The sequence below is a fragment of the Saimiri boliviensis genome, chromosome 17 (genome assembly GCF_048565385.1).
Source record: "Saimiri boliviensis isolate mSaiBol1 chromosome 17, mSaiBol1.pri, whole genome shotgun sequence".
Lineage (NCBI taxonomy): Eukaryota > Metazoa > Chordata > Mammalia > Primates > Cebidae > Saimiri > Saimiri boliviensis.
The window spans coordinates 4338945-4365560 of NC_133465.1; the positions used below are offsets into that span (position 1 = coordinate 4338945).

Genomic DNA, 26616 nt, shown 5'->3' on the forward strand with positions numbered 1-26616 from the left:
AAGGCGAGGCATCCCAACAGGGTTTTCAGGCAGGACTCCTGGTGGAGTCTCAAGCCAATTAATGGGATCTACCACTGGTTTTTAATAGTTGTGTGGCTATTCCTAGCCCCCTCAAGACTATTAGCTGTGTGGTCTTCTCAGTGATCTGGGTGAGGTGAGGCAGAAGTGAGCCTCTTGGGTAATAACCTGTAAGGTTGGGGAAGCTGGACACTCACTTCACTCTCACTGTTCCCCATGGAAGAAACTATGGACTCGGGCACTAAGCCATGCTGTCGTGGGAGTGGGGTGATGTAGGTCAAGTCAAACTACTCTTCTTCCTTCTCTTCTTCTTTTCTTCTTCTTCTTTCTTTCTTCTTCTTCTTCTTCTTCTTCTTCTTCTTCTTCTTCTTCTTCTTCTTCTTCTTCCTCCTCTTCTTCTTCTTTTCTTCTCTTTCTTCTTATTCTTCTTCCTCTTCTTCTTCTTCTACCTTTTGTTTCTGATGGAGTCTCACTGTTGTCACACAGGCTGGAGTGCAGTGGCACAATCTCAGCTCACTGCAACCTCTAGCTCCTAGATTCAAACAATTCTCCTCCCTCAGCCTCCTGAGTAACTGGGACTACAGGTGCCCACCACCATACCTGGCTAATTTTTGTATTTTCAGTAGAGACAAGGTTTCACCACGTTGGCCAGGCTGGTCTGAAACTCCTGACCTCATGTGATCTGCTTATCTCAGCCTCCCAAAGTGCTGGGATTGCAGGCATGAGCTACCATGTTCTTATCTTCATCAATGCATCTAGTCTTAATTTTGTTTGTTTGTTTGTTTGGATAGAGTTCTGTAATTGCTTCACTGGACTCCTGGTTTCCTACTTGAGGTATTCTTCTTGTCCATGGATGGTTGTCAAAATTGATATTTCTATGGAAGTATGAGGATGGGAATCTCTTATTCTACCATCTTGCTGTCATCACTCTGGCAAAAATGTTCAGTGGTTATCTCTTTTGTTTTCTTTGCACTCTGCCAAAATTACCAGATTCTCTCCAATGAGGACATTTTACTCTAAAGCAGTGGTAATATCATGGACAATAAATAAGTGTAATCTTTTCCAACCAAATCCATTTCACTTTCAAGTAAATCTATTTTCTGTGTAGTGTTGTAAATGCTTCTCAAATATTTAATAACTTAATGAAGTAAATGAGTATTATTTTGCTCATTTTACAGATGAGGAAACTGAGGACCAGAGAAACTAAGCAGATCACCCAAGATAATACCTGAGATGTATTGGACCCAGTGGCCAAGCTCTTAACCACCATGGCATGCTGTCCAGAAACCCTCTGGGTCAAATTGCATGCAGTTTACAGCCTGTCCAGGGCTCACAAAGAGGTGACAATTGCACTAAATTTTATGATTCTGGAGCCTGGAATCTGGAAGCCATGGAATTTCAAAAGTCTAAAGAGGCCCCCTCTTAGTTGTGTGGCTTTGGGAAAGTCCCTTAACTCCTCTAAGCCTTGGTTTCCTTATTTGTAAAATGTGTGTGATACCATCTGCATTCTTTCCTGCTTCTCAGGGTTGTTCTGAGCTCAGGTATGTGAAAATGTTCCATAAACTGTGAAGGATACAGGTAGGCAGGAAATCAAGGGAGAGAAATCAAGGGGATGCTGTGTAAACAAAGGTGCCTTAAACAAATCATGAAGGTCGTTGTGAGGGAGCTGTGTGAAGAGGAATTTGGTTCCTGAGGAGGGGCAGTGGGACTGAGGTAGAAACAGATTTGGTGTTAAATCTTGGAGGGCTTTAATGTCAGATGATGCATTGGGATGTTACTGACAGTGAAATAAGGAGGGTGGACTATGAAGGGTCATGCACTGCAAAAATACAGCATGATTGCAGGGTTGTCTTCAGACTCTCTGCTGGTAGGCCTGACTTCTAAGTGAGTCTGAGAGAGAGGGCTCCCCAAAACAGGCCCTCTAGGCAGGTGAAGACTCCGGTGGTGTATAGGGACTTACTGGCAAGTTTTAGTCAATGCCCAGGAGAGAGAAGCTGGTACAGGAGGCCAGCATTATGATTCTTTCCAGGAGCCTAGGAAAACCAGAGTGTGAGCCTCTCCCATTTGGTGACTCCTTCCAATTTATGGTAGCCAGCTTATTTGATGATCCAACAGCCTGGGATGGAGATGAACTACTATCTTCCCTCCATTAATCTGTTCTTCCTGATGTCCCCAGTGACTCTAACTTCCTCCTCCTCAAATCCTCCTTAATATAGTTGGGAGTAGTTTACATTGCTGACCTCTCCCTTGCTCCTAAAAAGTCCTTTTCTTGCCAGGATTGCACTCTATAATTACTGGAAGAAAGCATCTGAATGTGCTAAGGTCACATGGTCTTAGCTGGGGGTGAGCAGAACCCCTTCAGTGATGGTCCCACCAAACTGTAACTCAATCCTGATATTGTCAACCTTGTTTTTAAAAGCCTCTAGAGAATGATTCTTTCTCCTCAAACTCAACCAAAATTCTGAACCTGAAAAGCGGGGCGATGAAGTCCTGTGTACAAAATCACAACCATCCATCATACTTCTGCCCGGAGACATCCCTTAACTCCTGCCTCTTCCATACTCCATGTCTCCTAAATATCTTTCTAATAACTTCATAATAATTGTCCTCATCACTCCTTGCTGCCAGTCTCTACCTGCAAATCTAACTGCCCACTACCAGTCGTCTTCTAAAATACAATCTGGACTGGGCATGGTGGCTCACACCTATAATCCCAGCACTTTGAAAGGCTGAAAGCAGATCACTTGAGGTCAAGAGTTTGAGACCAGCCTGGCCAACATGGTGAAACCCCATCTCTACTAAAAATACAAAAATTAGCCAGGTATGGTGGTGGATGCCTGTAATCCCAGTTACTCAGGAGGCTAAGACAGGAGAATCTCTTGAACCCAGGAGGCGGAGTTTGCAGTGAGCTGAGATCACACTACTGCACTGCAGCCTGGGCAACAGAACAAGACTCCATCTCAAAGAAATAAATTAATTAAATTAAATACAATCTGATCAGTCCAAACTGCTCCTTCTCTCCTCCCCCTCAAAAAAACTCTTTATGGCTCCGCATTGCCATTAGCTAAAGTTCTTAATATGGTTTACAAGGTCTTTCCCAAACCTTATCTTTCAACAAGGCTTCATTTATCACTCCAGCCCCACTACTCCTCAAACAGGACTCTCTATGCCTCTGCCTATATTCTTCCTTTCTCCTGGGTGCCTTTCCCACATTCTCTGTCTCGAAGGATCCCACTCATATTCATCTTTTAAGCCAGGATGAGTTGGTGAATCCCTCTTTTGTACTCTCTTCACACTCAGTAAGGATTTAAGATTAAAGCCCTGAGCACATTTTATTACGGCTTTTGTTTACAAGTCTGTTTCCTCCACTGGACTGGGGGCTCCCCTAAACTAGATTTTGAGTTTTCCTCAGCTTTATTGCCCTAGTGCTTAGCATTGTGCCTAGCCTGTGGTGTCTGGTGAATTTTAAGTGAGCTGTACAGATGAGGAAACTGAAGCTCAAAGAGAAGAAGTCACACACTTAGAATGAGCAACCTCCCTAATGGCAGTCAAGTTGGAGAGATAGCTGTGATCGATCAGATTGTGCTTTGTAATCACCAGGCAGTTACTAAAGACTGGAAGGAAAGGGTGGTAAGCAGCTATCTCCCTGTGCTCTTTGAGAAAATAAGGCTCAACAGGCTTCAGCTTAAATGGTCAAGGGGGATTTAAGTTAAAGAAGAGAAAGACCTTCTTGTTCCTGGGTCTGGTAGACAAAAAAGTGAGCTGACTCAGAACGTTTGTGCACTCTTTGCCTCTGGAGGCTTTTAAGAACAAGATAGACCTTATTATCAGGGCTGAGTGGAAAGTCCTGTTAGAGGCGGACAAATGGCTGAGCTGACGTCTGAAGAAGCTGCCTCTTGAGGAAGCCCTTGAGGAGCAGAGGAACCAGTGAGAAGACTTTAAGTTCCCATGGAGCTCAAGGATGCTTGGGGGAGGGGGAGACAGAGGAGGGAGCCCTTCCTAATTAAGCCTCTACCCACGAGTGCATGTGAGGCTAATAAGGCAGCCCCATTCCAGGGCACCTCCACACCCAGCCAGCCGGTCTGCCTGTTTATTGCCCGTATGGAGATCATTAATGCCTCCTGACACTGGGGTCACTCCCAGGGTCAATCCCCGAGCCCGTTCTGCAAAGCGAGGGGAAATGAACTTCCCAGCACATGTGGCTCAGGCTGGGCAGGGAGGGGGACTGTGGTCACCCCACACCTCAGCTCTGGGAGAGATCAGCACTCCAGGCAGTCAGACCCCCCAAAACAATCCCTTCTACCCATGCTGGACTCAGGGGGGGTGGTCCTGGGGAAAGGCGAGGTGGAGGCCCTTGTCTAGGCCGGGACAACCCCCACTGAGGCTGTCCCAACCGACAGACAGACACTAATCCCCTGGCGACGGACTGGGCTGGTGTCTGGGAGCTGCAGCTGCAGCTCAACAGGGGCCAGCCTGCCGGCCACAGGTGGCGGGAAGGCACAGGCCTAGCGGCCACGTGGGCGCCAGCTCGGGCCTCGGCCCCACCTCCGCCCGCTTCCCCCTGGTTGATGGGGCCCCTTTCCCCTCCGGAATCCAAGATGGTGGAGGGGGCGGGCTTCCGGGGCGATCAGAGCTTCAATTGGTAGAATGCAGGCCCTCTGAGCTGAAGGACAGCCCCAGTAGCCATTCAGGGAACTCCTGCTGGGGATGGCGGTGGGTACAGAGCCACCTTCCCTGACGCTTGGCGCAGCGAGGTGAGCTCAGGAATCGGCCTCCCGCAGGCTGGCGAGGGCCGCGGTGAGAACGAGAACGATGAGACTCCAGACGGCTGCCGGGCAGGCGCCTCACCAGCCTGGGGCGTCGTCCTGCATCACGGAACCGAGACTCAGCCCCTACCTGCCCAGCGAGAAGACGGGGACAACCTCCAACTAGCTGGGAGGACACGGATCGGATCCCGAGGCGAATGCCGGAGCAGGCTGAGCCACAGTTACCAAATCAGTGATCTTGGGAGGACGTGGCCGAGGTTCAACGAGGCCCAATAAATAAAGTCACACGTTCAAAGGAGAAACTTCAGAAACGCACGGACGCGGGGCTGGGGGCAGGGGGTGCTCGGGCCTAGGGACCCCCTCCCGTCCTCCCGTCGGGGGCCTGTTGCGTCTCCCGGAGGAGCCACAGCCCCCGGCCTGCCTCTCGCGAACCTACAGGCTCGGGTCTGCACCCTGTCCCGTGCCAGTTGTGGGCACAGCTCCAGGGCGGAGCACTCCTTGGACAGCCCCCACCCCGGCTTTGGAGACTGAACAAGGGAATGGAAAGTCTTACTGTGGAGGCCTGACCAGCCTCTGACAGAGAAAGGACCAACTGCAGCAAGAGGGGCTGAAGCTAGACGTGAGGAGGCACTTCCCAGGTTGATGGAGAGCTTATGGGCCTTGGAGGCAAGGAAGTTTCCTGTAGGCCTTCAGTTGAGTGTCCCTTCTTCGTGAAATCTGAAAGGTTTTGGTCACTGAGCAGTGAGCAAAGTCCCTTCTCCAATTTCTTCCAAATCTTCCCACTGATGCCCACATCAGGCCTCCTTCCACTCCCATTTCCACTGTGCCTGGCACTTTAGAACTGGGGACTGAAAACCTAAGCACAGAGAGAGCAGCTGTGGGTGAGCGGGGCCCCAGGCAGATGGGGGACGTTTGAGAAAGAAGGCAGCAGGGGACGAGGACCGTGGTGACATGGGATGGGGGCACTCAGAAAGCTCCAGGACACAGCTTCTTGGGACTGCAGTTGGAAAAGAGGCTTGAGCTTGGTACAGACCGCTGGAAGGGCCCTGTGATGTGGGGAAGGAGTGGAAGGCAGGAACGACGTGCCTTTCATTGGAGTTTCATTCAGCTTTGTTGCCATGAGTCATTTGGCTCTGTGTTTATATAGTGCCTTCATATTAATAGATCAGACTCCACCAGGCGCAGTGGCTCATGCCTGTAATCCCAGCACTTTGGGAGGCTGAGGCGGATGGATCACCTGAGGTTGGGAGTTCGAGACCAGCCTGACCAACATGGGGAGACCCCCGTCTCTCGTAAAAATACAAAATAAGCCGGACGAAGTGCTGCAAGCCTATCATCCCAGCTACTAGGGAGGCTGAGGCGGGAGAATCACTTCACCCCAGAAGATGCAAGTTGTGTTGAGCCGAGACCGCGCCATTGCAACAAGAGTGAAACTCCATCAATAAATAAATATAAATTGCAATTGAAATAAATAAATAAATCAGACTCAAGGAAGGAGAGAGAATGGTGTTCTGAGCACCTTATGCAACGCTTTAATGTGTCCCTCCATACCCAGGGCTGGATTGCCTCTGGGGCAGTAGATCTGTGCCCAAGTAGATGGGATGTGGGGTAGAAGCAGAGGGTTCTTTGCCCAGTGACCTGTTACAGAGGATTTTATTCTAGATGAAAGCACATTTTTCCTTACGATCACTTGTTTCTGACGTAGTCGAGAATTTACTTTTTTTTTTTAAATTGTATTTTATAGAGATAAGGTGTTTTTGTTGTTTGTTGTTTATTTGTTCATTTGTTTGTTTTTCGAGATAGAGTCTCACTCTGTCACTGAGGCTGGAGTGTAATGGTGCAGTCACGCCTCACGGCAACCTCCGCCTCCCGATTTTAAGTGATTCTCCTGCCTCAGCTCCCAAGTAGCTAGAATTACAAGCATGCACCACCACACCCGGTTAATTTTTATATTTTTAGTAGAGACAGGATTTCACCATGTTGGCGAAGCTGATCTTGAACTCTTGACCTCAAGTGATCCACCCGCCTCAGCCTCTCAAAGTGCTGAGATTACAGGCATTAGCCACTGCACCAGGTGGAGATAGGGTCTCCATACTAAGTATTTTGCCCAGACTGGTCTTGAACTCCTGAGCTCAAGCAATTCTCCCACCTCAGCCTCCCAAAGTGCTGGGATTACAGGCCTGAGCCATTGCGTTGGCCTAATTTGCCTTTTTTGGCCAAGGCTGTGTTCTCAGCTAGAAAGGGCCATCAACACCATCTTTGCACATGAAAAGCTGACAGCAGAGTCTGTGTGTACAGCGCTCTTCGTTCCATCAGCAATGTGTCCTGGTGAGTGAGCAGCTCACTCCCTCACTCCGGTGGCAGTCCTGCTGGCTTTATTCCAGTGGCTAACATGGTAGGAGTCAGCAGGAGACAGAGAATGCTATTCTTAGGAGCATCAAGGATACTGGAAGTGCCCTCTCTTAGAAATCTGAAGAGCGAGATGATTAAGTTTTTGGTCTCTGGGTGAGTATTGTATTTTTTAGCAAATGAACAATAATCATAACCAATAGGTTATGATCCTGGATTCTCCAGCCTTTTAGATCCAGTGACCTCTTTTCTTACTGTGAGACCTTGGTCAAGTCCTATTTATAATAATGATACTCATATTAGAGTGTTACCATGTGCCAGACACTATCCATATATTTTTATATGTATATGTACATAGAATGCAACACCATGAAGGAGGTTGTGTTTTCTCTGTTTAACAAATAAAACTGGCTTAGGTTAAGAGACTGGAGAGCGGTTTATTTAAAAGCATAGGCATTGAAGATTCAGACTAGTTTGGCTTTAACTCCTGACTTCATTTCCTGGTTGTATGGTATTGGGCAAATTGTCTGACCTCAATTTCTTCATCTGCAAAATTGAGTTTATGGTAGTAACCACCTGAGAAGGTAGTAAGGTTGAAATGAGATAACACACACAAATTTCTTAGAATTCTGCCAGGCACATTGTAGGTGCTCGGTAAATGTTCGCTATAATTGTAAGCCCTCAAAGCAATTTTTTTTTTTTTTTTTTGAGACGGAGTTTTGCCCTTGTTACCCAGGCTGGAGTGCAATGGTGCAGTCTCGGCTCACCACAACCTCCGCCTCCTGGGTTCAGGCAATTCTCCTGCCTCAGCCTCCTGAGTAGCTGGGATTACAGGCACGAGCCACCATGCCCAGCTAATTTTTTGTGTTTTTAGTACAGACGGGGTTTCACCATGTTGACCAGGATGGTCTCGATCTCTCGACCTCGTGATCCACCCACCTCGGCCTCCCAGAGTGCTGGGATTACAGGCATGAGCCACCGCGCCCGGCCGCCCTCAAAGCAATTTTATCTATGTGCTGTCACTTCATCCTTTCTACTGCCCTATGAGCCCCCAGTGCAACCCTGTATTACATGGGTGTTAGTATTCAATTCATTTATAGATGAGGAAGCAGAGCCTGAAAACTCTGCTCTTGCCTTAAAACTCTGACCTAGAACATGCTATTGGTCCCTCTGTAAACAGACCTGAATTCAGGCTTTTAAATGTCAAATTCCAAGCATTTTCTGATACTTGCATTCTAATTTATTTTAGCCCCTCATTCAGAAATATCCCCAAGGAGCTGAATTTAAAGCCAAATTTGGATTGTCTGTGCTTAGGAAGAACGCAAAGGAGAAAGGGAAAAAAAGGGAGGTGTTTTAAAAATTCAATAATATCTCTGATTTAGAACAAATTTTCACCTCACACGACCCCAGCAGATATACCTTCCTCTGGTAGTAAAATAAGCATGTATTTCAGAGAAGACTTACTGGAGAAAATTGAAGGAAATGGGGATTCAGGAGCATGTAGTGTAAGAATGGGGAAGGGGGAAGCTGACTTTCTACAGAAAATCCACTGAAGAAAAAGGTCTCTGGATCAGGAGGTCTAGATTGCTCAGGCTATGCAAAACCCAGACTTCATCATTCATTCCCTACCTCTGTAGGGTCTCAAATGAGAATTAAAGGAGGGATCCACCTGTGCCGCACTGTCTCTGCCCTCAGTCCCAAAGGCGCTCAGACCAGTCTGCCACCCCCAGCTCAGAGATCAAGGCAGCCCAGTCCTCAGTTCTTTCTACATGGAAGTTTCTAGTTCTCCCTGACGGGAGAAGGGCTGGGAGAGTAGGGTGAGAGGTCAGGTGAGCAGACCTGCATCTGTGGTGTGAGGGGAAGCACCTGCAGAAGCTGCTGCTACCACCTCTACCCATCCCCTGCTCAGTCCTTCTCCAGCCTCCCAGAGGGAGCTCAGGCTCCCGCCCCACAGCCATCCTGAGCTTGCTAATCTGAATGGGATGTGGGCTGAGGAATCTGGAACCAAGACTTGGGGCTACTGGGTGACAATAAAGCCACAGGGGACAGACAGATCAAGTCCCTACTGCCTCATGCATCCTTTTCCTTTTGGAGCTTAATGAGAATCCCTGGCCTCAGACCACAGCATACACAGAAAACCTAACTGGGAAAGAAATGAGGAGGGATTTTGTGTCCTGGTTTTGGATTGGAAGGCTTGGGCACATGCACACTCAGGTAAGTGTCTTTCATTATGGAGTAAGGCGCTCAGCACTGAGATGGTGAAGCAAGAGGATGGCTTGAAACCAGAAGTTTTTGAGGCTGCAGTGAGCTATGATTGCATGCCAGCCTGGGCAACAGAGTGAGACCCTGTTTCTAAAAAAAAAAAAAAAAACAAAAAAAAAACACTGTGCTTGGAACTTGTACATATGCTTCAGGAGTATATTTGGCTGTAAGTAACAGAGATCCATTCAGACAAACAATGATGAAAAGAAATAAGGTTTATTTTTCTTGTCTGTAAAAAGCAGGGTGGCACTGATTTAACTGCTCAATGATGCCATAAGGAACTCAGGCCCCCCTTTTTTTTTTTCTGTGATACCCTTAACATATTGACTTTCATCCTTCTTGCCTTAAGGTCTCTAGAGAGTGAGAACTTCAAGGATTTCATCTGCAGGGGAAAGGAAGACCACATCTTCTCCTTTATCAAGAAAACGAAATATTTCCCACAACCTTTCTCCCCTCCGGTCTTCCGTTTAGGTCTCGTTGGCCAACACTGGATTACGGGGCCATCTCTAGCTACAGGAGAGACTAGGAGATCAGAGAAAAGGATTTTCATGATTTTCATAGACCGGTGGTCCTCACCCTTGCCTGGAACTCCTGGGCTCAAGCTATCCTCCCACCTCGGCCCCCTGAGTAGCTAGGACTACAGGCAGCGTGACCACACCCGGCTTTGGCTCTACTCACAGATTCTGACTCAGTTGGTCTGGGTTGAGGCTTGGCACTGGTATTTATTAAGTGATCCAAAAACCTAGGTTTTTTTTTTTTTAATTGTAATTTCTTTTTGCTACACTATGGTGCCAGCTCATCCTCCAACAAAAGGTCATCCTCAATCAAAGTCACCCCAGGCTCTAGGGAGCCACCTCACTGTGCTGACTGGCATCCCCCACTTATCCTGTAGCCCCTGCTCTCTCTGGGATTGATTATTTAGGTGACTAATTAGTCAGTTTGCAGGTCATTCATTAATGAATTTGCAGTTAGTGACGGGTTAGTCAATCAGTTGGGTTGACCCAGGGAAGAACTTCAGGGGGGGGTCAAGGTTGCAGGAAGGCAGCTCTAAGTGCCTTCGTTTGGCAGCCTCGGCCCGACACCCAGTAGTTGGGGCACAACTGACCGTTTCGCAGTCCCAACTGATTGACTAATAAATAGAATGGTCAGTTGGCCTTTCCTCCTGTTTATGTGTCTAACACATAGTAAGCACTTGATATTTCTTTGGATGAATGAATCCATAACACAGAGACAAAATGGAGTTAATTCAGTATCAAATGAGATGGCAGCTGTGAAACCACTTTGTAAATGATAAAACACTGTACAGATATAACAATAAACATTTACATGAGAAACTACTTTATTATCATTATTATTGTCATTGAGACAGAGTCTCATTCTGTCTCCCAGGCTGAAGTGCAGTGGTGTGATCTTGGCTCACTGCAACCTCTGCCTCCCAGGTTCAAGCGATTCTCCTGCCTCTGCCTTCTGAATAGCTGGGACTGCAGGAGTGCGCGACCATGTTTGGTAAATTTTTGTATTTTTAGTAGAGACAGGGTTTCACCATGTTGGCCAGACTAATCTCAAACCCCAGACTTCAAATGATCCACTCACCTTGGCCTCCCAAAGTACTGGCATTACAGGCGTGAGGCACCACACTCAGCCAAGAATCTACTTTCAAAATTTAGGGCCAGGACAAAGTCTGTTCCTTCACCGTTCACCGAAGACTTACTGTTTCCACATTTCTGATACGGAGAACTACCATTTTCCTCTGCTGCTCGTAAGCCAGATTTTATTCTCAATTCTAATAACTTTGTCAGCATTTAGTGATAGCATGTATACTTTCTCCTTTTTCCTTGATCCTAATGTGGTTTTCTACTTATGGTTTCATTAGCTAATTTTGTTTCTTTGGTTTTGTTTGTTTGTTTTTTAACCTTACCAGCTTTATATTTGCTGCTGCCCACAGCGGCCGTATCACATTACCTGCTAGTCCACAGTGCTGCCCCAGCCACCAGCCCTGTGACATCGTAGCCCAGAAGTGGGCTAGTCAGCAAGCAGCACCCCCTCCCCTCCCAGGGGGCCATAGAGAACGCCCCTCCCTTCCCAGCCCTCACACTAGCAGCTGAGGCTGGGTCACCCCTCCTGCTTTCCTACAATAGAGCTTTCTATGTTCAGCCATGCTACACAGACACGGTTTCCCCCAGCCCTCCTCCCCAACACCTCCCTGTGGGGGGCTGGACCCCGCCTCCTCCCCGGCTTGGAGGCAGACACAGGTTGCCTTGCAAGACATGACCTGGCACCTACCACTGAATGGTTCCAAGGCCCCTGGGCCCCTCTACAGCCTTTTGGGGAAAGGAGAAAGGTAGAAGCCATTTTTTAAATACTTGTGAGTAGTCTCTATCAGCCACCTACCACATGCCAGGCATTTACAGGCATTAATTTAGGCAATTCTCACAATGAGCTAGGAGGTTGCTGTAATCATCCCCATTTTATATGGGCATTAAGGGACTTGCCCAAGGTCACCTAGCTGCAAAATGGTGAGCAAGGAATCAGAGCCAGATTTCAAAACTAAGGTCAGCCTGTTACCAAAACTGAGCACTTTCTCCAAGACAACCCAAATCAGTGTGACAGATGTGTGGTACGTCATTTATTTGTTTAGCTAGTTAAGGAAGATTTTTATACTTGGAACTCCTCAAAGTAGTTTTGGAGAAAAAAAAAAACTGGTCTTTTCCTCTTCCACACAGGCTCTTTTTCATCAAATGCTATGCAACATCCATTATAAGCTTTTCTATTATTCTACATAGAACTAAGAAGAAAAAACGCTGCTAATTAAACTATGACACACCATTAGCTATCAGATGCATCCCAGTTTCAGAGTTATCAGAATGTAAAAAAATGTGTGTCGTGAAGTCAGTGGACTGAGGTATTCCATTCTAATAATGGGGAGTGTGCAGACAGCCTCTCTCGCTTACTCACTCGGTGGCTGGTTTTCCCCTTCCTTTTCCCTGCCAAAAGCTTACCTGTTCCCTCCATATCTCATTTCTCCCCGTCATCATGAACCTGTTGATATTAATTTAGACTGTCTGCCATGAGTCTCCAGAAAGCCTTGCCCTTACACGAAGGTTCCAGTCTAGCTTTTTTTATTTTTTTTAATTAAAGAGCTATACTATATAGTCTCATTAGGAACGTCCTCCAATGATTGTCAACAAATTCTTTCCGGAGTCTGGCCTAACTCTAGTCTTCCCATAGTACCTGGTGATTCACTGCCTTCCGTGTTCACCATTTCGCACAGTAGTTGATTGGTTAGTCTGTATACTATTTATTTGCAAAGGATTTCCCTACAGGCTGTTGGAGAGGGCTTGGGAGGGGGCTTGTGAGAAGAAGCTGAGGCATGTCATCCAGATCTCCCTACCACAGGAAACACGACTCCCCAGGCATCTCCTGAAATGCCAGGGCCTTCCTTTTCTCCGTTCCAGGAGTCCGCAGGATTGGGGAAGGATCCAGCTTAGATATTACTTCCCCTCCCTGGTTTGAGACTCCATGAGAAGAGTGGTGGTGGGGTGGTGGGATCTGATACTGTAAGGGTGCTAGGGACCTGAGCAGTGGCGCGCTGATGAGCTGGTTTTCCGGCTCCTGACAGCAGCAACAACTGGCTTTTCTGAGTCGGTGTTTTGCTTCTGCCTTTGAGTGCAGGGTGGTATAGAAGGCATTGATGCTGGCTTTCCATTTCCTAGCAGTAGAACAGGGTCAGACCCACCTAGGAAAAGAATTTCCCCATCTCCTTCCCTTCAAGCTGATTTTGAGGTCAGAATCCGGAAAGAGACAGAGGCTGGTTGAAGACACGGTGGAGGGATGGAGGCAGCCCATGCTAAGCTCTGAGGAACCCTCTGGGGATCCTTTTTGGTGAAAATTCTGGGGCCTTTGCAGATGGGTGGGCAGGCCTATTCCTGCCCCAGGATTCTGGGCATATGACAGGTGGGGAGGCTGGGGCAGAGGCTGGGGTCCACATGGGTCTGTCTGCCAGTGGAACTGGAGTCCTGTGGCAGACACAGACAGAGAGAAACGGGGAGAGGCTGGGCAGAGAGGTGTAGGCACTAAGCAGGCCTCCCTTTCTGAGGCGGGAAGAACCGGCTGGCTCGGGGCAGGATGCTCCCCAGTCTCCGTTTCCTAGACCAGGGCAGGCATTGGGCTTCCTCTTCAGCTCTCCAGGATCTCAAGGAGCTGCCGCAGAATCCTGGCCCTGGGCCGCAGTTTCCCCAGGAGGCACTGCCAAGCCTGGCACTTTCCAGCTCGGCCTGGGCTCGGTCAAGGCCTGAGCCGGACTCGGCCCCGACTCAGAGGCCGACCCAGCACCTCCCCGCCACCGCCGCCCCGCGCCAGGCCACCGGGCTTCCTCCCTGGTCCTCACCCCTGACCTCCGCGGCCGACTCCGAGGCGCGCCAGGCCGGGTCCAGCGCCCGCGGCCCCCTCGGCCAGACAAGGAGGGCGGATGAGCAGAGGGGCCGCGCCCAGACCAGGCCGTGCCCAGCTCGCCCCGAGCATGCCCGGGCCTAGAGGTGCGAGGCCGCGTGGTGGGCATGGTCGGGAAGCAGAGCGTGGGCCTGGGAAGCGCGTGTGCGCCTCGACCTCGGGACCCGGGCTCCCAAATGAACGGCGCGTACGGCTGGGAGCTGGGCTCCGGGAGGAGCCCGCGGCCTGGGGTCGGTGGAGGCTGCTGCCTGGAATCGGGCGCCGGCAGGCGGGGGCCAGGCCCGGCCGTGGAGCGCCCCATTCTGCGGGCACGGCGGGGCCGGGCGAGCCCTCCTGGTCGTCCAGCCATGGCTGCGAGCCGCGCGGCTGCTGGTCCTCGCTTGCCGCCGCTCTAATCTAAACCATGCGGGGCTCCCAGCCCCTACCCGGACCCCGGGGCCCGAGGGCCGAGGGGAGGGCACTGGGCCGCGCGGTGGAGGAGCCGGCGGCTCGCGTAGGGCTCGGGGTCCCGGGGACCGCGACGCCGGGTAACCCTGGAGCCCCCCTCCCTGGGGGACAGCGGGCGCGGACTGATTGACGGCGGCGACGTCAGCGCGGAGAGGGGGGGCGGCCCTGGAGGGAGGGAGGGAGGGAGGGAGGAGGGAGCTGAGGCCCCAAAGTGCAGCCTAGGAGATCAAGGGCCCGCTCCAGAGCCGGGATGTGTCCAGCCCCGAGGGCACGGCGGGCAGCGGGACCCTGACCCAGCGCCACGGAGTCGGAGCCCCGGCCGGCCGGCCCGCGCTCCTCGGACCTGAGTCTGCAGGGGACCTCCGGCCGCTGTTGCCTCCGCATGCGGCACCGCAATTAGGGTGAGTGTCAGTCCCAGCCGAGTGGGTACGAGCTGGGAGTGCGGGGCTGGGGCCACAGGGGTTCAGGATTAGGCTGCAGGGTCGGGGAGGATGAGCTGGAAAGGGGTGAGTAACGCGACCCGGGGAAGAACTTCAGGGGCGGTCAAGGTTGCAGGAAGGCGGCGCGAAGTGCCTTCGGTCGGGTTGCCGCCTCGGCCCGACACCCAGTAGTTGGGGCACAAGCCCTTCTCTCTGAGTAACGCGACGAATTGGGTCTAGGGACCCAAGAGCCTAGAAACGGTAGATCCAGCACCCTAAGAACAGGGTTAAGCCGTGACATGCGGAGCGGGGCCCTGGAAATTGGTGTTTGCAGAATGAATATGCAAGGCCAGGAAAGAGGGCCGGGTACTGAAGCGAAAATCCATGTAGAAATGTGTGATCAGAAGATTGGACTCAGAGCCTTTGATGCAACAAGATAGTCAAAATTAGAACAAGGAGAATTATATATAAATAATGGTCGATGATTAAAGATTATGAGAATGTGAGCAATTACCAAAGAAAGGGCTAATGGCATAACTGATATAACACGTGAACTTTCAAATAATAAAATCATAGTCACTTTCAGAATCAAGTGAAAATAGTAATCAGTTTTAAAAAGATTAAAGACAAAGTAATTCTAAATAGAGGAACAATTTAAGGATTGTTGTATTAAAACCAATAGCATCAATACAACACATAGTAATAGTGTAACAAAGTTCTGAACTGTAGGAAACTAAGAAACTATAGGAGAAAGATGAACAATGAAAAATAGTATTAAGGGAAATACTATTAGTGGTAGTGATAGAATAATATAATGTATTATTGATACTATAGTGAACTATTAAAACAAGTATTAACTAAAATCTTAGGAGCAATAGTAATATAAATAAAGGCATATTAACGAGAATTGCTGGAGTAATATGACAATTTATGACCAATGTATGAATAGTCACAAGAACATTATAAATAATGGTTGATTAATAAGAAGTATTGTACCAATGTGATGAAAAATAATCAGAGTATTAAGAGCTACAGCAATATTACAAAGTATGGCAAAATAACAAGAGGTAATGATGTGATGAAAAATAACCAGCAAATTAAGATCTGTAACATTAAAAATAATTACAAAGTAACAAGATATTGTCAGGGTGTGTGGAAAAAATAATACCTGGAGCGTTATGAGCAAGCCTAACAAAACAAATTGTGGTTAGATAACAAGCAGTATTATAAAGACGTGAAGAAATTTAACATGAATTTTGAAAACAATTATATGACAAGTTACAGTAAACAAGAAATTATTGAAACAGCGTGACAAAGTATAAACCAAATGAAGAGCAAGCAACAGAAACGTATTAGGGATACAACGCGAAAATAAAAAATAATAATAGATTAACCGTGACCTGTTGGAACACTATGTCACCTCGATATTGGTGATAGTATTATAAATGTGCCAGGCGGCCCTGAAATGATGGAGCAGTGACAGAAAAACAACAAATGTAATAACAGTAAACTAACGAATCAAACCAGGGCTTTAACCATGCAGTATTAAAGATACAAAGTAGTCATAATCCACGCGGTAGGATACTCTCAACGTTCCCAAACGGACCAAAATACAACTCTGATAATAAGGACAATTAAAATATTTAAAAACAATATGAAGCAATAACAATTCCCCCAGTGCAAGACACATATCACCAGTAACCAAACAGTGAAAAGAAAAAGGCTGGCCTCTGCAAAACGAGGCAGCTGAAAGAAATGGACCCCATCGCAAAGGGAGCGGAGGCTGCGGGCCGCGCCCGCCGCGGAGCGGACGTGAAGGATGAGCGCCGAGCGCGGAGCGCGGACCGCGGCCGGGGCTGAGTGCGGGGTCCCGCGGTGCCGGCGTCCGAGCGCGCCCAAGCTCGAGGTCTGAGAGGACCGCGGGCACGGCCGCAGGGCTGGAAAAAAAGGAAATTGATGGGGAGCTTCGGAGGGGGCAAGCCGTGGCGAGGTCAGGAAGTGGCTTCGTGGCCGAGAGAAAAGGAAGCGGCAAAGCCGGAGCCCGGGAAAGAGCGCCGCGCAGGCCTGGTCCCCAGTCCGAGCTGCAGGACGTGCGTCGGGGGACAGGGGCCGTGAAGGAGCTCCTCACGGGGCAGGACCGAGCATGCAGGACTGAGAGCGCAGGGCACGAGCCGCAGAGCTCGACTGCACAGCTCCGGGTGTGCCGACAGCTCCACAGAGGACCCCGTGGCCATGCGGGCCATGCGCGAGACGCCTCCTTGCATCCCGCAAGCCGCCACACTTGGGACCAGCCGATCGATAGGTCGCCAGCGCCAATCCCCCCGGGGCCCCAGACATAGTCGGACCCAGGGCGCTGGTCCGAGCGGGCAGCTACCTCACTAAGGCAGTGGCCCCCTGTGCAGGGACTCCTGCGTGTCAGAGGCTCGGCGCCCCCGCTCACACGTGCCGGAGGCGGGTGCTGGCGCTGGCCATGTCCAGCCAGTCTCTCTCCCTGCGGCTGTAGCCGAATACCGGCCCGCCTGTCAGCCTTATCTTTATGGGTTTTTCCCAAGCCGGACTGGCCCCGGCCCCTTTTTATCTCCTCGGTTGCACTTTGCTTGTTTACTTTGCGAGGCCCTGGGAGTCGAAGTCTAGGCCGGGGATGCGGAGGCCTCGGAACAGAATGGGCGAGAGGCCTGAGCCCGGGGATGCTCCCAGAGGCCCCGGGGAGAACGGGAAGAAGGTGGGAGGAGAAAGGCAGAAAGGCGGAGCATTCGGCGCCAAGAGGGGCCCTCAGACCTGCAGAAAGCCCCACCGGAGCGCCCAGGTCCAGCAGGATGGGGAAGAGCGGCGAGGTGGAAAGAGGCAGCGGAGGGAGCGGGAGCGGGGCACACCCCTAGGGGATGCGGGCAGGCTGGGCTCTCAGGCTGGACTCTCATCCCGTAGCCCCAGGACCTGCTTCGGGCAGGGAGCAGACACCTGGGTAGGCGAGTGAATCGGCCAAGGCACGCGGAGAAATGCAGCTGTGCCAGGCAGGGCTAAGTGGTTCCTGTGAATGGGCCCGGCCTACTGACCCGGTCCTTGGCTGGGAAGGGTGTGGGTCTTTAGGCCCAAAGCAGAGCCCTGTGGCGCTAAAGTGCGCCTGAGTGAGCTTGTGGTGCGAACGCCAGCACCAGAAAGGGAGGCCCTGGCCAAGGGCAGGGTCTGGATCTGTCACCCAGGAGAGGTGGCTGCTCAGGCGAATGGGATGCTGTGTGAGCGGCTGTGTTTGGGTGTGAGGATGTCTGCGCTGGAATAGGAAGAGGGTGTCTGTGGACGGCGAGTGTGCTGGAGTAAAACCTTTGGTTCAGGAAATCTCTGCCTCAGTGCTGAGAGGTTGGTGAGGGCAGATGGGTGAGGTGAGCCTGAGGGGCCGCCCAGCCCGAGGCCCTCTCTGCACACAGGTATGGAGCTGCAGAAGCCTGACTCTCCTTTCCTACATGGCCAGGAAGTGTCCAGGCTGTCCTGGGGCCCACAGAGAGGCCTGGACCCCAGTTATTGGGGAACAGCCGAGAAGACGCAGGCCTCAGGCTCCACCTGAGCCCAGTAGGAGGGAGGGACTCGGGGTGCAGCTGGGGCAATGCCGAGAGGGCGGTCCCTCCTCCAGACCTACTCATCACAGAACCCCACACCCAGGGGCAGGCAAACACTGAACTGGCGCAGACCCTCCCAGGTCCACAGCCCGAAGGGAGGAGACGAGGGACCTGCCCTCCATGCAGGCTCCCTCCTCCAGCTCAGGAGGGGGCGGGGTCCACGTGTGCCAGGGCAGCCTCTGCGCCCCGCACCAAGCCCCTGGAACAGCTGGAGAGGGCCACGGGGCCTCTGACGAGCGTGGACCTGAGCGAGTGACTCGTTGTGTGCTGTACCCGCAGGAGATGCTGCAGGATAAAGGCCTGTCCGAAAGCGAGGAGGCCTTCCGGGCCCCGGGCCCAGCGCTCGGCGAGGCCAGCGCCGCCAACGTCGAGCCCGCGCTGGCAGCACCGGGTCTCAGTGGAGCCGCGCTAGGCAGCCCCCCGGGCCCCGGGGCCGACGTCGCCGCCGCCACCGCGGAGCAGGTAGGGCTGCGCCAGCCGTCGGGTAAAAGTCGGGCGTCGCTCTGCCTGCGGGGCCGCCTGTGTCGGTCATTCCGTCTGATTGTCAGCAGGACGCGCTTTCGGGGGAACCTGGGTGGGTTCAGGACGGTCTGCCTATTCGTTCTCCACTGGGCAGGGCTCACTTTCTCTGCCTTCTGGGTCCTTCTCCACTTTCAGCCCTCGGGGCTACTCTGGGACGCGCTAGAGATAGATGAGAGAGGGAGTAAGAGAGAGGGAGACCCCTGGAGTACCGCAGCCAGCCAGGACCAAGTGTCCAGCCCCACCAACCCGGAAAGGGCCTGGGACTGAGCGGAGGGCAGGAGGAGGCGACCCCGCAGATGCGCATGGGAGCCGCTGCGGGGCTCCGAGGCCTCTGGGACATCGCGGAGGGACTTCACAGTGATAATCGGAGGATCACAGCGTGCGGGATGCCGCCTGGGCATCTATGTGCACCATCTGCAGGCGCGAGCCTGGCCGAGGGTGCGTGCGCCTCTCCCTGCCTGTGTCTGCCCTGCGAGCCTGTGGCGGTGGCCCGCCACGGAAATGTTCATGAGTGTGCAGGAGTGTCGTCTAACCTGCGCTGGCCACTATGTGTCCTTTGCGGGTCCCTCCGTAGGTGCACCTTCAAAGGAGGGTGTTTTAGCCACCAGTTAATTCTTTTAAATTCACGAAGAGTTCAAAATCATTCGGTGAAACGAAAGCTGGAGGCGTGGGCTCCGGGTGGGTAGGGTTCCGCACAGCTTTTCGGGTCTGGTTCTTCTTTCCTCAGGCTCCGCGTGGAGCCCTGGGCCAGGCAGACACGAGTCCCTCTCCCTCCCATCCCCAGACCATCGAGAACATCAAGGTGGGGCTGCATGAGAAGGAGCTCTGGAAGAAGTTCCACGAGGCGGGCACCGAGATGATCATCACCAAGGCGGGCAGGTCAGCGCTGGGAGGTTTACTTCCGGGGATGGCTGTGGGGAGCACCCGGGGTCAGGGGGTCCCTTAGAAGTCCTCTTCGGCCCGGCCTGGTGGCCTGTGGGAGTCCTCTCTGCCTCCTCCGGCCACAGTGCCACCTCCCTCCGCAGCTGGGGACTGGGCCGCCAAAGCCCGCAGGGGGCCACCGCAGCCGCGCGGGCCTCGCGGTGGAAGGCCAAGGGAAGGGGCAGCGCTATGCAAATGAATGCAAACAGGGATCGCGAAGCCCAAAGTCCCAGGGGCAGCACTTTGGCCCCCTGGGGGGCTGCTTTGTCCTCCTCTCTTCGAGGACCTGCGAAGGTTTTTCGGGAATGCATCCACTGGGGACCCTGAGATGCCTCTCAGTAGATGGGGAGAGGAAACCGGACTTTGCTGTTCAGTATTCATACATTTTCGTGAGTGACTGGAACCCCGAGCTTGTCATCTCAGGGGCGCAGCTCTTCCGTTTCCATCCCCGTCTCCGGCCAAAGGGAAAGCACCACGTTGGGCTCCGTGTGTGTTGCTGGGAGAGCGGTTGTCGGTGGCTGCCAGAGAAGGATGATTTATAAAGTGGAAACATCTTTAAAATGCGCTGTTGTCTGTGGGAGAGAACAGGGAGGAGAGGCTAAGAGGAGGCATATTCACAGGCGGGGGAGTGAGAGATTCAGTGGGGCCGGAGTCTGCGGTGGGGGCAGGCATGTGGAGGAGAGCAGTTGTCAGGTGAAGGCGGATTGCAGTAGACAGAGACGCTGGCAAGTTCAGGTTCGGGAACTCCCTCCCCACCCACTCTGCCCCTTCCACGTACACACACTTGATTTCGGTTCCTGAGGACAGATTAGGTGTGAAATGCCCCTTTGCCTGGATGTCTCTCATAATTGGGATTTCGAAGGAATAAGATGATGAAGCTTCAAGGGCCAGGAGTTCGGAGCCAGACCCTGGCGGGTGGGGGGTCCAGTTCCAACTCAGCTACTTTCATCTGTGCAACCTCAGACAACGTACTAACGAGTCTCTGCCCCCTCCCCACTCCATCTGTAAAAGAACAGGTCTTGCCTCATACATTGTATGTAAAGCACTGAGTTCCTGTCACATGCAAGCACTCAAGAAGTGCTGGTGAATAATATGGGCAATAATTAGAGACGTGTCTGGCAACCTGCTCAGCATTTTCTTCTACGTTCAAGAGAGCTTAGCTCTGCTGAACCGCTTAGGGAATGATAGACTATTCAAAGGAAACACAAAGCCGGCTGGTTTGCTGTGTGCAGTGTAGGGGTGCTGTGGTCCTTCCTGTCTCTGCTCACTGGCAGGCCTTATAAAGTTTTATTTTGTTGAGGGTAGAGGTCTGGGCATTTGGCCACCCTCAGGTCTTAGCCAGGGAGGTGGCATCACCACTCAGGGCATCTATCAGAAGAGGAAGTAAGTTTACTTTAGGGCTTGAGCTTCCTGCATTTTGGGGATGGAGATAGGGAAGGAGGATGCATTAGGGGGCTGGCAGAGGGTGCCACAGGGAGCCGTCATTGGGGACAGTGGAAGCCAGGTGTCACAAGCCCTGCCTCTTCCTGGCTGAGTGCACTTGGGCAAGTTACAGTCTCTTTGTAGCTCAGTGGTGTCAGGGAAATGGTGACTGAAGACCTATCTGCTGTCCTTTCCTTTTCTATTACTGTGAGACTCAAACCAGGGAATCATGTGGATGACGCTTGGTAAATGGGTAATCCACGGGGTCAAGTGTGAAGGGGAATGGGGCTCACTCTTGTGCCTGCTGATGTGGAGAGAAGGTAAGAAGAAAGAAAGGTTCAGAACTTTCACTTTTAGGCAGCAGAAGTAACTTTGTCTCTTGAAAATAACTGGCCAGCATGTTTTCTGTGCATGCCTGGCTCTGCCATTTTAAACAAAGGGCATGTTGTGGTTTTCCTCAGTGGGGTTTCCTTCCTCTGCGTGGGTCCTTCGCCTCCTCTCCCAACACATACACTTATGCACACACTCCCAGAGGTGGCCAGCTTCAGGCAGATGTTTGTGCTTGATCTCAGTTGAGGCTTAGAGATGGACCTTAGGGAATAATAATAATTTTTAAATGGCTGTGATGATGTTGGCCAGTTATGGAGCCATCACAGCCTTTCCCTTGTCTGTCAGAAAGTTGTCCTTGCACCGAGTCTAGTTCTTAAGGAAATCACTAGCCTCATGCCCCCAACCCCTCACCCCCCACAGATGCCCTTTCCTCCTTCATAGCTGCCCCCACCTTCAGCAATCACTTTATTGCTCTGATCTGCTTTACTCTGGCTGTGGTTCTTCAACATCCTGTCCAGTGGCTCTCCCTGCTCCCCAAATTCTGTGTGCCTCTACAGGAACCCTTCTTGGGACATTTCCATTTCTTAGTCGGGACCTTTCTGCTAAACCTGGAATCATAGCTTCCTAGATGGTTAGAGCTGGAGGAGAACCAAGAGAACCCAGAGAAGCAAAGTCAGTCAGTCGCCAGGTCCACATAGGCAAAACAGATGAGGTACCCCAACTCCAGAACACAATCCCTACTTTGATAAGTTCCCCTGATTGCTTTTTTATGGGGTCCTATTCAGTGTGGATTGTGGCTCTGCTGTAGACACCCTGGCTGATTAGGGACATGATAACTGCCATCTGGCTGGGCAGGAGTGGGTCCTGGAGAAGCAGACCTAGAATGTTCTCAAGCCAGGTTGGGTTCTTGGGTCACAGGCTTCCTTCTTACCTTAGCCCTTTGGGTCCTTGAGAGTCTTGAAGGTCAACGGAGAGAATCCCTTTCACTGGATAGTGACTTTGAACGGCCAATGAATTTGGGCTGGTGGATAAAATGCCAGTCACCGTGTGAGCCACCAGTTTCTGAATCCTCAGCAACCTCCATGTCAGGTGCAAAATGGGGGCCACAGCCCTCTGCAACCCGTCTCAGCCTCTCAGGACTCTGCGCCCAGAAGGTTCATGCTGATAACTGCAGACAGCAGATCCCTCTCTTGGCCTCCTCACATCCCTGCCAAGCTTGATCCATGTGAGAAATTGCATTTTCTCCCAAACATAGATAAAAGTGAGCGCCACAAAAACATTGAATATAAACCTCCCCAAAATGAAAATTGCCTAACCCTTCTCCTAGGTCATGGTTTTGCCACCAGATAAATCTCCACTATCAGCCTTCATAGCCTGTTGAGTTCAATGTTGCTTGTGTTAGTGACAGTGAATTTGCGTTTGAAAAATGAACTACCGATGAGAACTCCTGTTGAACCTGTATTGTTTGTTATTCTGAGGCAAGGATTTGGCCCGGCTTAATCCGGGGCTTCAAAGCCAATTGCCCTCACTCTGTATACAGAGCGTCAGAACCCAGTGGCGTGGATGATAAGAGAAGTAAGGGTTGAAGACACTGGGAAAGTGGGTTGGGGAGAGAGTGCTTTGATCTCTTTTTAAAGTATTTTCTGAAAGTAAAAGTCTATCAGAAGGAAGTGCCTTAAAAAAAAAAAATCTAAGAGAAGCAACTGATCTTCCAAAAAAACATCCATTCCACACACTCACCCCTCCCTCCCTCAGGGAAAATATTTCTTAAACACGCTTTGGGTGAATTAGAAAACTGTGTGTGTATGCCTCTGTGCATGTGTGTGAAACGTGAAAATTGACTTAGTAGCTTCAGAATCAGAACTCACTTGGCTACAAAAGGCTGGGTCTCAGTGTAAGTGGCACCAGCAGCCCCACTTCTAACCCCAGGCTTGGATGTTGGGCCCCGGCCTCTTCCCAGCACACCCAAGATTCCTCCTGAAGACGCCCCCATTTCCCCGACATCAAGATTGGAGAAACAAAGAGTTTTCAGGGGACCCCTGCCGTTTTCCTGTTGCGGGTTCTTTTCAGGCTCTGGGATCCAAGAATTAAATATGTGTACACATATATACACATGGGAGGGTGGTGTACACACACATACATGATTTTTAACCTAAATGTATTGCAGTGGAACATTCCCACAGAAGAACCCACGCATCCTAAGTGTGCAGGCCTACGGGCTTGCACAAAATGAACACGCTCATGTAACCTTCATCCAGATAAAGAAATAGATCATCACCACCACCGCCCCAGAATCCTTCCTGTGTGCCTGCCAGTCAGTGCCGTTCCCACCCTCCAAACCGCTCTCTAGACTGCTGACCCCTTCCGGCTGGTGTTCCCCCTACATTGAGGGAGGGTCCGCGTAGCTCTTTCCTGGAGTCCCCAGGGACCCCCGAGAAAGGCGGAACTGCGGTGGGGTTAGGGCTTGGGGGACCCTCCAGGTGGAGAGAATCTAGGGGTGCCCCCTAGTCTCTGTCCCCCTTCCCAGAAGGAGGCTGCGAGTAAGTCAGCGCCTTGAATTTGGTCACCGCTTTGGCCGGGGAGCTCCCGCGGGTCTCGAAGCGCAGCGAGCTGGAACTGGCGTGTCCCCGCTCAGCAGTGAGTTCTCAGTTACGGGTTTGTTGCCAGAATAAAAAAGCCCCAAACCCGCGCCCCGGGCCCCGCGCGCCTCCAACACCGAGAAACGTCCGAGCAAGCTTATCTTAGCAGTTCATTCTAAAGCCATTTCCGAGTATGAATAGATAAACGCTCCAGCCGCGCACCCTTTCGGAGCCTGTTTCATGATCAGAGGAGAAGTCCCGGGCTTTCATCTCCTCCCGGGCCGGCGAACAGGCGGCTTGTTTATTCCCCTGGCGGAGCCGTTTCCGCGTGTGGGTTGGGGGGAGTCCCCGCCTGTCTGGGGGCTCGGGAGCCCGATGGGGCGCGGGGAACTGGGGGACCATGGAGAGGGCGCGTGGGGCACAGAAAGAAGGTGAGGAGCACGTGGAAAAGGCGCCGAGGGGCTGGGGCGAAGGAGGGGCCGGAGGACGAGGCGGGAGCCAGAGAGAGTGGGGGGCGCAGGGAGAAGGTGCAGGGAGGGGAGCAAGGGAGAGCGCCCCGGGGGAGGGCTCGCTGGGGGGGCCCAGAGGTAGACAGTGCCTGTGCGGATACAGGGGCCCCCCGCAGTCCTTCCTTCTTGGTCACCCCTCCCACCCCAACACACACATGCAGAGGGCGTTGCTTGCCACCGTAGGGTGTTGGTTTTCAGGTACAATCTACGTCATAAATCACAGAAAAAAAATTGCATCTCACTCCATCATTTCAAACCTTTCATTAGAGGGGCAGAGCCCAGAGGAAGTCACAGTTCCCAAACCCAGCCTGGCCTCTGCCGCCCGAGGCACAGGGCGCTGCTGAACACCCCCAAGTCAGGCGTCTGGGCACCGACTTTAGTCTCTTCAGGAACCCAGGGGCAGATGCCCATGGGGCCTTGAATTCTCCCCTCGACCGGGGCAGGAGGCTGATGGAGGTGGGAGAGGGGGCCTCACCTTCACAGGCAGCCCTTCCCCAGCCCTGGGTGGACTCTTCCCGCTTCTGGAGTCACCTAGGCAGGGAAACGATGGTGCCTAGGGCCTCCCCACCCCACCGCAGAGGGTGATCTGCATGGCTCAGAAGCAGTCCCCGAACTGGACCCCGCCAAGACGTAGACATCTGTTCCATTGAAGACAATGGACCCCCCTGAGCCAGTTCAGCCTGAGCAGAGGGCTTTTGAATTCCCGGTTTAGACCAGACATCCCACCGTCCCTCGCTGCTGCCCCAGGTAGAGCGGAATTGGTGGGCACGGGAGGCGAGGCTGGGAGATACTCCCCTTCCCTGCGCCATTGCTCACATCTCCCTGAGGCTGTGATCAGCCAGGAATCCGGCCTATGATCAGCTTCCAGGAGGGACCAGGTCCCAAGACACCTGGGGGGACGCAGGGCACTGGCTCCTCAAAGGCCTTCCAGAAAGCACTTAGTCAGCGTAAGCCAGGCCTCCTGGGCTTCGGAGATGAAGCCCGGCAGCGGGAAAGAGACGGGGAAGGCCAGGGCCCCTTAGCTTCCTCTCGGCCTAGGCTATGACGCCTGCCCAAGTGGCAGTGAGCCCTCCGCTCCTGGCCCCCCGTGTGGACACTGGTCCTGGAGGGAAGCCTTGGCGGCTCTCTGTTGTTGCCACCTGGAATGATTACAGGAGACAAGCTGAGTGCAGGCCCCCGGTGCCAGGCCAGCCCAAGCATGGCCAGGGCTGCCCCATTTTGTGGCTGTTTTCTGTGGCAGTTACAAAATGGTGGCCTGGAGGGGGCAGGATTCTTGGCTTTCCCCCAGGGAAGGGGGAGGCGAGGCAGCTGCTGCCCTTCCTGCTTCAGCTGTAGGCCCACCAGGAGAGAGGCAAGGCCAGCAAAGGGTGGTGCAGGCTCCAGCTGCGCCCCCAGGCCCCACAGAGGAGCTGGTAAGCAGGAGGCAGGGCTGGGTTCCTGAGCCCCTTACTTCCCCCATTCCTGGAGAGGGGGCGGGGTGGACATTTGAAAATGCTTTCAATTGACATCTGAGACAAATTCTTCCACACGGTTTATAAGTCCCTAGACTTGCAGCTAGAACTTCCCTCCTCCCTCCAGGCACGCACACATCCACACATGCGCACTTGCACACCCACTCACACGCGCCCGGGCACACGCCCCCCGTCCCCACGTCCCCGGCCTACAGAGCTTGCACAGGCCTCTCCTCCAGCAACAGGGGGGCACAGGCGGGGCTGGCGTGGAAGTGAACCCTCCACCTCGCTCAGGGTCCTGGCCTGGGCTTAGAACCTGCCAGCTTACAGAGGCCTTGACCCTTTCTGGAAGCCCCTGTCCTGCCCAGGTGCACCTGGTGACAAGCTAGGGGCCTCTGATCATCTGTTTTTGGTGTCTTGGACAGCTTCTCCTGAAACCCATCCTGCCTCGGGTTAGTGAGAGGCAGACAACCACCTGACGGTTTCCCCAGAGTGGACATGCTGGACAGTGCACAGCATAGCTCAGGGGGCTTAGTGTCTTCACGAAGTGGCTTCAGCTAG

At 52.3% G+C, this 26616-nt stretch overlaps 1 protein-coding gene across 6 annotated transcripts in view; it reads left to right on the forward strand.

The window, feature by feature from the left end:
- Positions 1-14515: 14515 nt before the first annotated feature.
- Positions 14516-26616, forward strand: part of TBX4 (T-box transcription factor 4) — a 32547-nt gene continuing 20446 nt past the window's right edge. For 2 of the 6 annotated variants that reach the window (XM_010339710.3, XM_039477002.2), the window contains exons 1-2: positions 17097-18783; positions 19571-19722. In XM_010339710.3, coding sequence (XP_010338012.1) covers positions 18442-18783; positions 19571-19722 — 494 coding nt within the window. In that variant the 5' untranslated portion in view covers positions 17097-18441. Of the gene's footprint in view, positions 14693-17096; positions 18784-19570; positions 19723-26616 lie in introns of those variants that run through there. The other 4 variants (XM_003929080.4, XM_010339711.3, XM_010339712.3 and 1 more) reach the window with 3 other exon arrangements.